Here is a 17,341-nt window from a genome sequence, read left to right as displayed (position 1 = left end):
ATGGGTGAACCACACAAAGTTTGCAGGTTCAGATCAACAGCGCAAAGTGTAATGCTGATCATTAAGCTTTTCTAAAATCTTTTTTGTCTGAAAACCTTGAAAGATCAAGCTCTGGCAGGATTTCCAGTATTTACTACAGCTTTAGCCTGGCTAGAAATATCACACAAAAAGTCTTTCCCATGGTTTTCCAGTTCCTGCTGTCCTAGCCAGAATCATAATGTACACTTTACAGAGATGAGTGATAATTGTGTTGGGAAAGGGCCCGGGGGGAGGCTAACTTGCTTCTCCTTCCCTCTGAGTTCTAGTGCTCAAATTGCCATTGGATTTATAACACAGCTGCTGGAGTTCTGTGAATGAGCTGCTATTGCTGTGAGTAGTGTGTGTCTGGGCAGGTACTGGTTGCTGAGGTTCAGCAGCTCCCTGCTGGATTTGAGAGGCCTTGTTCAAGTGCAGCTAGGTTCAGTAGACATCAAGCCAAATAGTTCAAGATCATACTACATATCCCATTGCCAATATTTTATTTTTTTCTTTCAAAGTAAAACCACAAGGAAATTGTACACACAAAACTAGCGTAAATGCATTGCTGAAACTGGGAAATCGGACCTCCAGAAGAGAGGAAATGCAGGGTTAAATTTGGAAACCTTAACTCTGACCCATCTGCTAATTCCTTGTTAATGTAATACAAACAGGGATTTCATATAACAGCCCTGTGTAAAGTAAGGCTTGATTGTGTAGGAATGCACAAGAAGGGAGAGAGGACAGGTAGAGAGGTGTCTGTTCCTTTGAAGGTCAATGGGGACCTGGGGCCAGCCAACTCTGTTCCATGGCATGGCCCCTTTAAGAAAAGGTATTTTGGAGAGGATTATGAGACCAAACTAGGAATAGGATACTGTGCCTGAGGCATGTGATCATCTGATGAGGATTAAAAAGTAGTGCTGTTAGATCAGTTAGGAGGAGCCTAAAGAGGTTGTCTTGTGGTAGGACTACATGATGATGGGTTTGGGAAGCCTGACAGTTCAGGCACAGCCCCAAGAAGGAGGGCTATGGTGACCTTATCCCAAAGGAAAGAGAAGTTTGAGTCCAGGGACTGGTGCCAGGAAAAGACCTGGTGGGGTGTTTCTTACTAGAGGGGCCCACAGGCTGAAGAGTAACCAACAGAGTCCCCAGGCAGAGAAGGAACTGGGGAGTTGTGAGAGAGCTTGAGCTTGAAACAAGGGACTTGATTCTTGTCAGTCTCACTGCTGCTTACCACTGAATAGCAGGTGTAAAAGCAACCAGTCTCATGTTCACTTGACAATAAGTCTGGTCTATTTCACTGTTGCAATTCAGCAGTGACTAGTATGAAACTGACAAGGATCGTGTCAGTTTCAGTGAGTGGCTTCCACCCTCCATAGCTCCATTTATAAAATGAAATTCTGTGGGATTTCAGTTCTGTGAAAACTTTTGATTAGTTGGTTTTCATTCCCATTTGGGATGAAAAATATTTTTTTAAATACAAAATTTTATGCAGAACTAAAATTTGGTTTCCTGGACAGTATCTGTTTAAGACAAAGTGCTTCCAGAAGCCCTGTTGCAGCACTGCACTCTGAAGCCCACAGTTCCCAGTCTAGACTGGATCAGTTCCAGTGAAATTCGTTACCTTGAGATTATTCCACTGACCAAGGTCTTACAATAGGAAACTTTTGCTAAAACATCTTGTTGTTGTTCCTTGTGTTTGAGCTCCACTGGGGAGGCGACAATGTAGGCAAAGCTGCCCTCAATTTCCAGTATTTTAAGTAAAGTTGGGTAGGAACCAGACTTCCTCTTTCATGGGAAATTCTGAAATTTTAAAACTTTTCTGTTTTGAAATAGAATAATAAAAAAATTTGAAATCTCCCAGGAAATAACATTTTGAAAAGTTCATTTTCAGGTCATTTGAAATGTTTTGTTCTAATTTTCACTTATATTAAAAAAAACTTGAAACAATAACATCTTTTCAAAATGAAAAACTGGAAATTTATTGGAATGCCCCATTCTGCTTTTTTAAGTGAAATTTTGTTGAAATCTACACAAATGTTTCACTTTTGGCAAATTGGCATTTTCTTTGGACAGAAAATGTTCCAGAAAATTTCTGACCAGATCTCATTTTAAACTATATGTCATTTAGTTCTGTAGACAACATGTGCTTAAAATGCTGATGCCTATATCATGCTCTGTCTACACTCGTGTTGCCACTATTACTAACACCAGTTGTTGTCTGATCCTTTTCAATGATTAATAATGCTTGGATTGGTTGCCAGTTGATCTGATTAATGAGCTGAGGGTAATAGGGCTCTTGTCCCAGAATCAATCAGGCAACACAGACCTAAACCAACCAATTCGATATCTTGTAGGGAACCTCGAGGTGTCTGGCAAGGAACTCACACTGAGGGCAAAGTAAAGCCTTAGAGATTTTTATCAGGATCAATAATAAAGCCAGAAAAGCTGTGAACCACATAAACAGATAGGAATAATACAGTGTTGGGGATATCTGTGGTACCATTCTTTGCATATGCTCTTAGATTTGTATACTTATACCCTTCCTTGAGGTACTGATGTTAAGAGACAAAGGACCAGCCTTGTCTATGGCATGCCAAACGAGTCCAGTGGTCCAGGTTCCTCAATGCCCAAGATTGATGAAGGGTCAAATGATGGAAAGCTAGCCCGCTCCACATAGTGGTTTGCCCTATGATAGGTAGATCCCTGCGCGGATACAAGTTTATACCCTTGGATGCGGATATCCATGGATATAAATCAGTATCTGTGGAACTGCAGGGCTCTCCTGAGAACCACAGCAGCGAAAGGAGCAGAACGTGGGGCCGCCACTCCCAGGAACCAGCACCTCACTCCAGCAGCTCCTCCTGCATGGCTGTACTACCCCCGTTCCTTCCATGCAGCTGTCTGCGTCTCCTGTCTGGGGGTATGCACACTGTTTGAACACAAGAGCATGACCAGGGACAGCTGCCGGTGAGCCCAGTGGCCACCCCAGTGGGCGGCGCTGGGGGCAGTACAGCCACGCTGGAGGAGTTGCTGGTGCAGGGCACTGGCTCCTGGGAGTGGCAGCCCTATGTTCTGCTCCTTTCGCCGCTGCGGTTCCCAGGAGATCCCTGTGGTTCCATGGATACCGATTTATATCTGCAGATATCTGCATCCACGGGTATGAATTTGTATCTGCGCAAGGCTCTAATGATAGGGCCTGAGCATTAGTATGAATATTCATGCTAATGCTCAGCCTTCCATGTCCAATTCTAATTTCCTCACCCTCAAAGTATTGGGGTGCACTTATCCTATAGGTCAGGGGTCGGTAACCTTTCAGAAGTGCTGTACCGAGTCTTCATTTATTCACTCTAATTTAAGGTTTCGCGTGCCAGTAATACATTTTAACGTTTTTAGAAGGTCTCTTTCTCTAGTCTATAATATATAACTAAACTGTTGTTGTATGTAAAGTAAATAAGTTTTTTTAAATGTTTAAGAAGCTTCTTTTAAAATTAAATTAAAATGAAGAGCCCCCCGGACCAGTGGCTAGGACCTGGGCAGTGTGAGTGCCGCTGAAATTCAGCTCGCGTGCTGCCTTCGGCACGCGTGCCATAGGTTGCCTACCCCTGCTATAGGTTAATATATTAATACATATTCATACCATTTTGAATCATTATTTTATACATCACCTCTTGCTCAAGCAAATTTGTGTTTAGACATCTGCCAATGATTGTATCCTAAAATATCCCAGCTCAGTATCACTTCTATGTCCCTACGGTTACTGGGTACCATTAGGTTTCAACTTCTGCTATTGAGCAAACTATTCCTAATTCCCCAAAATCTAAGGGTAACTATCAGGCCATTTATCTATGCCAAGGGTCACAGGACTACTATATTTGACTATACTTAAATTAACCTGCTTAAGCTAATATCTGACTGTATACAGACCTGTAGGTATCTTGCATTACAATTTAGAATAAAGGCTAGGGTAGCTCTGTGGGCCACACAGTGGAGCTGAAACAGTGAGGACATTTTAGCAAAAGTATTCTAGTATAAACACAACTTAAGTGGCGGAAAGTTGTTTGTTTGGCACATTTAATATAATTTCTAGAGTGGACAATAGGAAGCAATCCTGCACAAACAAGGAGCTGGACTAGAGATAATGTAATAATTAGATCTTTTCTGTCTCTATTTTCTCTGACATGTCTAGATTGTAAGCATGAAAAGGGGTCATTTTTTTATGAATTTGCCAGGGTGCCAATTAGATTTTAAAGCTGAAATCTAACAAACTAGGTTTGCCAGTTGGGTAAGTTATTTTTATTGAATCTACGGAGTGTTAGCTTACCAGTTTTAATGCTGGGTTCTTTCCAGGTCAATTTTTAACTTGAACAGTATTCCTTAAATCAGGACACTTCACACTTGCTTATTCTTAGCCAACCAACAGTTTGTTTATTCACCCAGAACCTTATTAGTATACAATCAACAGTTCACCACTCAAATGTAGACACAACCAATATTCTAGGTGTGTACTACGCACATAATACAGTCTTGCAACAAAATTATCACAGAGTAGAGTTGAGGCTCAGCAGTTCTGTTGGGGAACAGTGCAAATTACCAAGATTTCTTATTACATTTACTTATCAGTTATTTAGTACCTAACACATTTATCACACTTCATAGAATCATAGAATCATAGAATTCAAGATCAGAAGGGACCATTATGATCATCTAGTCTGACCTCCTGCAAGATGCAGGCCACATAAGCCGATCCACCCACTCCTGAACTAATTCTCTCCCTTGACTCTGCTGTTGAATGCTCCAAATCATGATTTAAAGACTTCAAGTAGCAGATAATCCACCAGCAAGCGACCCCTGCCCCATGCTTCGGAGGAAGGCGAAAAACCTCCAGGGCCACTGCCAATCTACCCTGGAGGAAAATTCCTTCCCGACCCCAAATATGGCGATCAGCTGAACGCCGAGCATGTGGGCAAGGCTCTCTAGCCAGACCCTCTGGAAAAGGCTAACAATATCCCAACATTGACCCTTTGTACTAATTACCACTTGATACACTTGTCTTTAAGGCACTTTGAAGAGTGTGGGTAATATGGTCCAAATGGATTGGTCCAAAAAGGACAAGTTTAGAATATTAAAAGCAATTGCTTAAAGTTATTGTTTTCAGTCTCACTTGGTTTATAGAGGAATTACAATTAAAAATATGGTTGCTTGAGAGAAACCACTAGACAGTGTGGGCTCAGCAAAATAATATACAGTTCTTTGTGTTAAAGAAATAGGAGTAATACAATCTCTGAATTGAAATCCCCTCACCACTTTTTATCCCTTGAGCCCTGGAATGGGGGAGGGTTGTTTCCACAAGGCTGGTCTGGTCTAGACATAGGTCACATTTTTAGGATTCCAAAGCTTCTTGTTGGATTCAGTCAACTCTCTTGAGCACATGGTGACCTCAGTTTATATACCCTAGTTTCAGGACTAATTGGAAGGGGCCACCCTCGAATTCCTGATACATGCCAAGTAGCTGCTTAGATTTCAGCTCTTATTTTCTCTGATGCTTTCATTAGTATCCAGTAGATGGCACTGGTGTATAACATATTTTTTTAATCCTTTTCTTACCGGAGGCTTTTTAAGTTTGATTCATTTCAAGGATTGTTCTTCATTATTAGCCCCTATGATTAATTGGGATCCCTTCTCCTTCTCCCCATTCCTCTTAAGTAATCCTTGGAATTTCTGAACATTATAGATGACAGTTTCCTAACTCAAAAAGTGTTATAGCCAACATGGGGGAATTCTATATTCATCCTTGTCCTAACATAAAGAGGAAAAGACCACAGAACTAAAAGTTATTGGTAGCTTAGTGTGCAGGTGACCATTAGTTGATCATATTTATAATGTGCAAACAGAATAAAGTCCAGACCAGAAATATATATACACACCAGCTGAGTCAGCTTAGCCCTATTAAACCACCATATATATAGAGTCCAGACCAGAAATAAATAAACAAACACACACATATATATTTATTTATTTAGGTGTGTTTTTATTTATTTATGGTCTGGACTCTATATATATATGGTGGTTTAATAGGCCTAAGCTGACTCAGCTGGTAGAATTTAATCAGAAAAATGTGCATGATAATGCACATCCTTTAAGAATGCCTTACTAGATGCCCAAAAAGCCACAATCCCATAACTGAGGAAGAAGGCTGTGCTGATTTAAAAAAAAAAAAGCTGGTTTAAAAGGGGAGTGAAGGCAGCTATAAAAATAATAAAATAATAATATATAATGAATGGAAGAAAGGGGGAGTTGATAGTCAGAAGTTAGGAATTATAGAAAATTGATAAGGAAAGCTAAGAGACTCAAGGAGAAATATATGGTCAACAGACAAGGACAATAAGGAGTTTTAAAAATACATTAGGAATAAAAAGAATCCTGACAATGGTATTGGTTCATTATTAGCTAGAAATGAAAGAACTGTCAATAATAATGCATAAAAATTAAAAAAAAGGAAAAGTGTTCAATAAGTATTTTTGTTCTGTATTTGAAGGGAAAAAGGATGATGCAGTCTCATTATATGGTCTTAACACTGTTTCCATTCCACTAGTATCTCTAGAGGATGTTAAAGAGAAGCCTCCAAAGTCAGACATTTTAAAATCAGCAGGTCCAGAGAAATTGCATCCAAGAGTTTTAAAAGAGTTGGCTGAGGAGCTCATTGGACTTTTAAATATTGCTTTTTCAATAAGTCTTTGAGCACTGGGGAAGTTCTAGAAGAATGGAAAAAAACTAATGGGCCAATTTTTAAAAAGGATAAACAGGGTGACTCAGGTAACTATGGGCCTGTCAGCCTGATGTCAATCCCAGGCAAGATAATGGAGTGATGATATGGGACTGGATTAATAAATAATTAGAGGAAGGTAATGTAATTAATGCAAATCAACGTAGGTTTATGGGAAATAGCTCCCGTGAAACTAATTTTATATCTTTTTGATGAGATTACAAGTTTGGTTGATACAGGTCATAGTGTTGACGTAATGTACTTAGATTTCTGTAAGGAGTGTGACTTGGTACCACATAATATTTTTTATTAAAAAATTAGAACGATATAAAATTATCATGGTATACATTAAATGGATTAAAAACTGGCTAACAGATAGATTTCAAAATGTAACTATAAGTGGGGAATCATCATTGAGCCGGCCTGTTTCCAGTGTGGTCCTGCAGGGATTAGTTCTTGGCTCTATGCTATTTAACATTTTTATCAATGACCAGGAAGAAAATATAAAAGTTTGCAGATGACACAAAAATTGGTGAGGTGGTTAATAATGGAGAGGAAAGGTCACTGATACAGAGCTATCTAGATCACTTGGTAAACTGGGCACAAGCAAATAATATGTGTCTTAATACAGCTAAATGTAAATGAATGTACCTGGAAACAAAGAATATTGGCCATAGTTACCGTATGGGAAACTCTATCCTGGGAAACAGTGACTCTGAAAAAGATTTGGGGGTCATGATAGATAATCAGCTAAATATGAGCTCTCAGGGTAACACTGTGTCCAAAAGAGTTAATGCAATCCTGGGATACATAAAGAGGGGAATCTCGAGTAAAGAGACTAGAGAGTTTATTTTACTGCTGTTTTTGGCACTTGTGAGACTACTGATATAATAGTGTCCAGTTATGGTTTCCATAGTTCAGGAAGGATGTTGATAAATTGGAGAAGGTTCAGAGAAGAGTCACAAGAATGACTAAAGAATTGGAAAACATGCTTTATAGTGATAGACTCAAAGAATTTGATCTTTTTAGCTTAACAAAGAGAAGGTTAAGGGGTGACTTGATTACAGCCTTTAAGTACCTGCATAGGGAACAACTATTTATTAATGGACTTTTCAGTGTAGAAGAGAAAGGTCTAACATGATCCAATGGCTGGAAGTTGAAGCTAGACAAATTCAGACTGGAAATAAGGCATGTATTTTTACCAGTGAGAGTAGTTAACCATTGGAACAATTTACCAAGGGTTCCAGTGGAGTGTCCATCACTGGCAATTTTCAAATCAAGATTGGATATCTTTCTAAAATATATGCTCTAGGAATTATTTTAGCAAAGTTATGTGGCCCGTGCGATACAAGAGGTCAGACTAGTTCCTTCTGGCCTTAGAACCTATGAATTTCTCTTAATATTTCAAAGGTATCCCTTTGTTTACATATTTTAATATTCCTTCCTTCTTGTGCCAGACAATTGCTATTATTTTGAGAATGCAACAATTATTTACAATGAAAACCAACAAAATCCCATAATCTTCTAAATCTGAAGGGGACACTGCATACATTCTATGATTATACATTAGCATTTCACATTATTTATGACTTACAATAGAACAAGAGATTTTTTCCACATATACAACAAAGAATCCGGTGGCACCTTCAAGACTGACAGCTTTATTTGGACATAAGCTTTCGTGCGTAAAAAACCTCACTTCTTCAGATGCAGTGAAAATTACAGATGCAGGCATTATATAATGACACATGAAGAAAAGGGAGTTACCTCACAAGTGGAGAACCAGTGCTGACAGGGCCAATTGGATCAGGGTGGATGTAGTCCACTCCCAATAATAGATGAGGAGGTGTCAATTCCAGGAGAGGCAAAGCTGCTTTTGTAATGAGCCAGCCACTCCCAGTCCTATTCAAACTCAAATTAATGGTGTTAAATTTGCAAATGAATTTTAGTTCTGCTGTTTCTCTTTGAAATCTATTTCTTGAAATTCTTTTCTTCAAGTATAGCTACAAGGACACACGCCCAGAGCCCCGACCAGGGATATTCTATCTGCTACCCAAGATCCATAAACCTGGAAACCCTGGATGCCCCATCATCTCAGGCATTGGCACTCTTACAGCGGGATTATCTGGCTATTTGGACTCTCTCCTCAGACTCTACACTACCAGCACTCCTAGCTATCTTCGAAACACCACCAAGTTCCTGAGGAAACTACAATGCATTGGTGATCTTCCTGAAAACACCATCCTCACCACCATGGATGTAGAAGCTCTTTATACCAATATTCCACATGAGGATGGACTACGAGCTGTCAAGAACAGTATCCCTGATGAGTCCACAGCACACCTGGTGGCTGAGCTTTGTGACTTTGTCCTCACCCACAACCATTTCAGATTTGGGGACAACTTATACGTTCAAGTCAGTGGCACTGCTATGGGTAACTGCATGGCCCCACAGTGTGCCAACATTTTTATGGCTGACTTAGAACAACGCTTCCTCAGCTCTCATCCCCTAGCACCCCTCCTCTACTTGCACTACATTGATGACATCTTCATCAGATGGACCCATGGAAAGGAGGCCCTTGAAGAATTCCACCTGGATTTAAACAATTTCCACCCCACCATCAACCTCAGCTGGGACCAGTCCACACAAGAGATCCACTTCTTGGACACTATAATGCAAATAAGTGATGGTCACATAAACGCCACCCTATACCGGAAACCTACAGACCGCTATACTTACCTACATGCCTCCAGCTTCGATCCAGGACACATCGCACAAGCCATTGTCTACAGCCAACCCCTAAGATATAACCGAATTTGCTCCAGTCCCTCAGACAGAGACAAACATCTACAAGATCTTTATCAAGCATTCTTAAAACTACAATACCTACCTGGGGAAGTGAGGAAACAGATTGACAGAAAGAGATGGGTACCCAGAAGTCACCTACTATATGACAGGCCCAACAAGGAAAATAACAGACCACCACTGGCCATCATGTACAGTCCCCAGCTAAAACCTCTCCAGCACATTATCAATGATCTACAACCTATCCTGGAAAATGATCCTTCACTCTCACAGACCTTGGGAGGCAGGCCAGTCCTTGCTTACAGACAGCCCCCCAACCTGAAGCAAATACTCAGCAGCAACTACACACCACACCACAGAAACGCTAACCCAGAAACCAAACCCTGTAGCAAACTTCATTGCCTACTGTGTCCCCATATCTACTCTAGCGACACCATCAGAGGACCCAACCACATCAGCCACACCATCAAGGGTTCATTCACCTGCATCTCTACTAACGTTATATATGCCATCATGTGCCAGCAATGCCCCCTCTGCCATGTACATTGGCCAAACCAGACAGTCCCTACGTAAAAGAATAAATGGACACAAATCGAACATCAGGAATGGTAACATACAAAAGACAGTAGGAGAACATTTCAATCTCGCTGGACATTCTATAACAGATTTAAAAGTAGCTATACTTGAACCAAAAAACTTCAGAAAGAGAAAGAGCAGAACTAAAATTCATTTGCAAATTTAACACCATTAATTTGGCCTTGAATAGGGACTGGGAGTGGCTGGCTCATTACAAAAGCAGCTTTGCCTCTCCTGGAATTGACCTCCTCATCCATTATTGGGAGTGGACTACATCCACCCTGATCGAATTGGCCCTGTCAACACTGGTTCTCCACTTTTGAGGTAAATCCCTTCTCTTCATGTGTCATTATAGAATGCCTGCATCTGTAATTTTCACTCCATGCAGCTGAAGAAGTGGCATAGGTAATCCATCTCCCTGAGAGATGGTAGCTAGCTCAACAGACAAATTCTTCGGTCGACCTAGCGCTGTCTGCACTATAGGTTAGGTCTGCTTAACAATGCCACTCAGGGATATGGTCCAACACAACTACAACAACACTGCATACAACTTGGTAACTTAGGGCTAGTCTACACTAAAGCGCTGCTGCGGCAGCACTTTAATGTGGCTTGTGTAGTCACGGCAGAGTGCTGGGAGAGTGCTCTCTCAGCGCTCAAAAAAACAAAAAACAACCCACTCACCACGAGGGGAGTAGCTACCAGCACTGGGAGTGGTGCCCTGTCTGTACTGGCACTTTACAGCGCTGTAACTTTCTGCGCTCAGGGAGGTGTTTTTCCACATCCCTGAGCAAGAAAGTTGCAGCTCTGCAAGCCCTTGATGTTCTTTTGTACTAGGTTGGGTGGGAGAAAGAGGTTTTATTTATATGCTAAGTATGAAAGATTCTTGTTAATCACCTAGACAATACTCTCATTTAGCCATTTTAGTTTCTATTCTTGACAAGAGGAATTCCTGTCCTAGGCTGATCTGTGGGTACTTAGATAAAGTGTCTCAAATGATGTGAACCATTTTCTTAGAGTCTTTACTTCTTAGGTGGATCCTATTTTGGGATAAACAGAGGCGGATAGCTTTTTTAAATTTCTGTAGGCCAGAAGGAATCAGAAAGTATTGATCATTCAAGGGATATCTGTTCTATATATCCCTTACAAGATTCTATGATATATTCATTGTTACAGAAAAGCTATCTTAATAATGTTTATCCCATTCTCTAAACAAGGTCACAGAAAGAAATAAAAATATTCTTAAAACTAACTTTAAAAATGTGTTTAAAAACTACAAATCTGTTTTTAAAAAATGCTGTGCCATTAAAATTGGTTTACACTTCTTCATAACTATTTTAATATTCTCAAAATATCTTTTTCGGAAAAATAAAAAATAGGACAGAAAAAGTACTGGAGCTGAGAGAGAGGGTGTTTTCTTGGTTCATTTTGGAGTTAAGAGCCTTCATTTTGGAATGCAGAGTTTCTCAGAACTAGGCTAGTAAGCTTTCATCAGATAGTTAGAAATATATAAAGATTACTCTCTTCTTGCAAAAATTTAAATCTTTCTCACTATATGTCAAGAGTGTGGATAGGCTGTGTGTAGCCACTACACTTATGTTGTTACTGCACACAAAAGAGACCACTAAAAAGATTATTATTATTTTATATTTTGCTTTGTTTTGTAGGGAGTTCAAGCAAGGGACTATAAAAGCATAGATTCTACTTTAATCAACAATTTAGGTGTATTTGTAACTGTCACAGCATCTATAAAGGACTGCTATAGTTCAAGCCTCTGGCTTTGATCCTGCAATTGACTTTGTGGATGGACCCTTGCCTGTGTGAGGAGCTTCATTGATTTTAATGAGGAGCCACCTTGTAGAGGGGTTTGGCCAGGGCTTGTCCCTCTCCAGGGCGGCGGGGGACCACACCACCTCGGTATTTCCTTCCAGTTGTTGATGGGGAATTAGCCTGGCCGTGGGAGTCTTTCGCCGTGGCAGCAGTAGAGGCGAACATGCCCGATGTGTGGTTGGCAGCAATAGTGAGTCCAGGGCTCAGGTCCTCAGGCAGGAGCTGAGCAACAGTTTATATAATTAGTAGGGTTCCTTGGGGAAAACAGGCTGCAACCCTGTGGATCCTGTGTTGTAGCATGGAAAACTAGACCCTCCCTGGAGTATCCTGGATCCTCAACTCTGTGCGGTATAATTCCTTAAGGAGCTGTTATTTTGCTATTGCTTCTCCTCCCCAGAGTCTGCAGTCTCCCCATGTATCTCCACCCCAGGGGATAAAAGGAGTGAAGGAAGGAAGTTTGGAGCAACATTAATTCCCGGGCAGATTTCCACTTGGAAATTTGTGTGGTTAGGAGGGAAACTGGGCGTGTTTAGGGACTTCTCAAGAAGTGTGCCCTCCTAAACCACAGACTAACACCTGGTATTCCAGCACAGACCTGATGAAATAATTCTAACTACATTTACAATCTATATTTAAAATGGCGTATTGTGTTTTTAAAACAACTGAAGCCACCAACATCCTTGGAAAACAGGCCTTTTTAATTTGGTAATTTCATGACTTGTTTGTTTTTACTAAACATATTCCCTCCTCTCCCCCAATTTACTTTACAGTGAGAAAGCTGAATTAGTTCAGGCCACAATTGCTTTTCAACAAGAAAAGGAGGCTTACAACAAACAATTCAGATATCAACAGCAGGTGGGTTTCTGTATTTATAAAAGATGTGGTGAAAAAGTGGCTGTGTGTTCATAGATGGAATTTATTTCTTCAGCAATTACATATTAGCAAAGTATGGGGACACAAAAGTTAAAACATCTCTTGATGCTAACTAGGCTCAACTTGCACAACTCAAGTGTTGATAAATTAGAGAGGGTTCAGAAGAGAGCCCCAGGAATGATTAAAGGATTAGAAAACGTCTTATACTGATAGACTCAAAGAGCTCAATCTATTTAGTTTAACAAGGAGAAGGTTAAGAGGTGATTTGATTACAGTCAAGGAAGTATCTACATGGGGAACAACCTCATCTTTTTTTAAATGGCTAGTTTCAGGATAAAAAAAGGGAATGGGGATTAGCCTGCAGAGCTGCCCTCTCCCCTACTTCATTTTCCCAGCTATAAAAATCTTAGCTGGCAATAAATCAGAAATGGAGATTGCATCATTTCTTTTACTTTCAAGAATGGAAACAGGCAAGTTCACAAACATCTTGGACCAGATTCACCAGGCTGCAGGCCCCTGGAAATAGAAAGTCCACTTGGAGCTGGGGCACAGCATCTCTCAGAAACTAACATTGCCCCAAAAGTGGAAATGGCCACCATAGAAGAGAGCAAGGACTGATCAGCTGAGAGTTGCAAGGATTCAGTGTCTCTCCTAAGCAGTTTCCTGCAGAGGAGCTCCTGTACTGCCCCCAATTTAAAGCTGTTGTTCTCTGGAAGAACTGTTGAGGATAGCAGTTGCACTGCTGCCTGCCTTTCCAGAGCAAATCCCCCCTCCATTGTTGCTGCTTTTGCAGGTGTAAGGGATGAGCTTTTCTATTTTTGTTTTTATCACCATGACATGTGGGCACCTGTTTTGCACCCCTACCCCATCCCCAAAAGAGTGAATCTGTCCCTACTGTAAGTGTGCAAGAGATAAGACAGAAAACGTAGTAACCATCAAATTACACTCTGTGGGAAAGTGTTAGATCTACACAGTCATTGTAATATGTCTCTACAAAACTTAGCCAGCTGTTATGTCCCTTGGCTACCAAATTCCAAGACATCCTGCCGTTCTTCTGAAAGATTAATAGTCTGTTTTTCCTGTAACATTCTACTCTGCTTCTCCTGTTTTGTAGGATTCAGATTCCTCTCTGTCATGTAGCAGCATCTACATATATTTGTTATTAGATGAAATCTTTCATGTTGATAGCTTACTATAAAGGATGCTTTCACCCACCACTTAGAGTTTAAGTGCCTGGTTTTGGACATTTAAAGTGTAGGGTGTCTCTAGATCTTGACCCTACTGCTCTCTCCCTGGTTCCTAATTCCTGGTAATTCACAGCATTTTCTTTCCTTTGCCTGCTCTTTCTGCTAACCTAGAGATGCTAATCAAGGCTCTCCACATCCAATCCTTTTCAGAACAGTACTGCAGGCAGCAACAACTTCATGTGCTTTATGGCAATCCAGGCACAAATCTATCCAAGAATCTCACCCATATATATGATGAAGTCGTGCTCAGAATCTCTTGCCCAGGGCTGGCTCCAGACCCCAGCGCGGCAAGCACGCGCGTGGGGCGGCATTTGCCAGCAGGGGCGGCGGGCTGGGCCGGTGGACCTGCCGCAGTCATGCCTGCGGGAGGTCCACCGGAGCCCCAGGACAACCGGACCTGCCGCAGGCATGACTGCGGAGGGGGCGCTCCTCCCGCGGCTCCAGTGGACCTCCCGCAGGCATGACTGCAGACGGTTCGCTGGTCCCGCGGCTCGGCTGGACCTCCCGCAGGCATGACTGCGGACGGTTCGCTGGTCCCGCGGCTCGGCTGGACCTCCCGCAGGCATGACTGCGGAAGCTCCACTGGGAGCCGCCGGACCAGCCAACCGTCCGCAGCTGCGGGAGGTCCAGCCGAGCCGCACGACCAGCGGACCCTCCACAGTCATGCCCACGGGAGGTCTGCTGCTCCCGGGGCTCCGGGGCGTCTCCCGCGCCTGACTGCTTGGGGCGGCCGAATATGTAGAGCCGCCCCTGCTCTTGCCTCCAGCCTGGTTGCAACAGATTATTTCACCTAGGTTTATCCCACATGGAGATGACTTAAAATTTTGGGAGAAGCTTGACAGGCAGGGTTGCCTTGAAAAGCAAGTTATTTAAAGTGTATTCAGCTGCTTCCTCCCTCTAGTCCTGTAAGGTCTGTCAAGGCATTTGCTTTCCTTGAAGGGAGAAGTTCTGAGCTGTTGCCTGCTAGTGGGAAGCCTGAACTGACCTCCTGATCTATAATATTTGCCTTCTCCACAAATCTTGCAAGCCGTTAAAACTGATCTGTGTCTTTCCTTTGCCCAGTGCCCATTCCTCTAAGACTGGAACTGAAGGAGACTCATATCATTGGTCCCCAGCACCCAGTCTCCACAGTACCCCTACCCACACCACACTACATCTGTAAGTCCCTCCTTCCCATTTTGTGCTCCTTTCATGTCTTAGGGCTTGACTACACTGGCACTTTACAGCGCTGCAACTTTCTCACTCTGGGGTGTGAAAAAACATCCTCCTGAGCACAGCAAGTTTCAGCGCTGTAAAGCCCCAGTGTAGACAGTGACCCAGCGCTGGGAGCCGTGCTCCCAGCACTGGTAGCTACATCCCTCGTGGAGGTGGTTTATTTAGAGTGCTCAGCGCTGTGCTACTCATAGACTTTAAGGTCAGAAGGGACCATTATGATCATCTAGTCTGACCTCCTGCACAATGCTACGGGAGAGCTCTCTCCCAGCACTGCACTACCACACAAGGCACGTTAAAGTGCTGCCGTGGCAATACTTTAATGTTGCCAGTGTAGACTAGCCCTTATTCTTTATTTCTGATAGTTTAGTGCCTACTATATACTGGTCATTTTCCAAACATTCAGAAAGGACAGCTCTTGCTCCAAAGAGCTCACTGTCAAAGGGTGTGTCTACAGTTAAAACATTACAGCAGCACCAATGCAGCAGAGCTGCGGCACTGTAGCACTGTAGCACTTCAGTGTAGACACTCATTACAATGACGGGAGAGGGTCTGCTTTTCTGTAGTTAATCCACATCCCCAAGAGGCAGTAGCTAGGTTAATGGAAGAATTCTTCCATGGTCCTAGCACTCTCTACACCCGGGATTAGATTGGCAGAGCTATGTCTCTCAGGGATGTGGAGAGGCGGAGCTATTCCAACGTACATTTTCAGTGTAGACCAGCTCCTGGTCTCTCACTTGCCATAGAGCCCAAAGATAGTCATGGCCTCAAATGCCAGCAAGGTGTACATGGTACTCAGCTCCATGTCGTCTTTATTTAAATGTACATAGGATATTTGGGAAATGGTGCTGTCTGGCTGAGAGAAATGAAAGGCAGCTGGGTGAAGCTGAACCTGGGCAAGATAAGGGAATGCTGGTGGGAAAAGGGGAAACTTTGAAGACCTAGAAAGAAACCCCTATGGCCTGACCCCAGATTGTTAAATTGGTCTGCAGTCTTAGGCACTCCTCCTGCTCTCCTCACTAGTGCTGGACACAGAGATAGTGATACCCACAAAAATGTCTTTATCCATCTAAAACTAGCAATAAGACTGCATCCCATTTTACCTAATATAGAATCCATGCCTTTGTCACCTCCACGATGGACTATTCCAACTCACTACTCCAATATTAAAACAGCTTCAGTTAGTCCAGAATGCAGTATCCCTCTTCTTCAGCATGAGAGCGGTGCTCGGCGCACTATATTGGCTCACAGAGAATGTGGGAACTTTTAAGACCTTTATTACCTTACACCAGTGCCACTTTTCTGTTTCTTGGTCATGTTAGCTAATCCCCAAGTACTTGCCTGCCACTGCCTTTTGCAACACAACACAGGAGTGGAAAGCCTTGCCCGTGCCTTGTTGTCTGAGGTGATAGTGGGGCGGCTAGGTTCCAGAACGCTTTTTTCCTTCCATATCCCTCGCTGTAGTTTGCAGCATGCTTTTTCATGTCCAGGACCAGGACAGACTGGGTGAACCTTCCCCACACACAGCAACAAATTTCTTAATGAGGACAAGACTGATTAAAAACACAGAAAGTGGAGTAAGAGCAAAAAAGAAATTGTTTGGGTTACATACCTAGACATACGCTTTGCATAAGATAAATCAAGTAAGATGCTCTCTGTATCATGTTCCAAAAAGCACTGTGTGGCTCAGAGCCCAGAGTCAGAATTCCACTCCCACCCTGTTCCAAGGTGAAAGAGAGTCTCCTTTCCCTTTGTTCAGACACCTCTCTTTTCCCTGCCCTGCAGCTTGCCTGTCTAGAGATGCCTCCCATTGCCTAATGTTGTAGCCATGTCAGTCCCAGGAACAGGGTGGGTGAGGTAATATCTTTTATTGAATCAGCTTCTGGTGGGGTGAGACACAAGCTTTGGAGCCTCAACAGAGCTCTTCTTCAAGACCTGAAAGAAGACTCCATTCTAGAGGGTGGCAACTTCATACTTCCAATTTGTATTGCCCATCAAAAACCACTTTACTTGATGGGCA

The 17,341-nt window shown here is 42.4% G+C and overlaps 1 protein-coding gene across 5 annotated transcripts in view; it reads left to right on the top strand.

Annotated features, from left to right (window-relative positions):
* Positions 1-17,341, top strand: part of LOC123372922 (rab9 effector protein with kelch motifs-like) — a 78,038-nt gene that overhangs the window by 54,717 nt on the left and 5,980 nt on the right. For all 5 annotated transcript variants that reach the window (XM_045021564.1, XM_045021563.1, XM_045021561.1 and 2 more), the window contains one exon: positions 12,760-12,844. In XM_045021564.1, coding sequence (XP_044877499.1) covers positions 12,760-12,844 — 85 coding nt within the window. The remainder of the gene's footprint in view (positions 1-12,759; positions 12,845-17,341) is intronic.

Source organism: Mauremys mutica, chromosome 6 (assembly GCF_020497125.1).
Source record: "Mauremys mutica isolate MM-2020 ecotype Southern chromosome 6, ASM2049712v1, whole genome shotgun sequence".
NCBI lineage: Eukaryota > Metazoa > Chordata > Testudines > Geoemydidae > Mauremys > Mauremys mutica.
The sequence above is the reverse complement of the archived record's forward strand: the minus strand, read 5'-3'. Positions and strand labels throughout refer to the sequence as shown.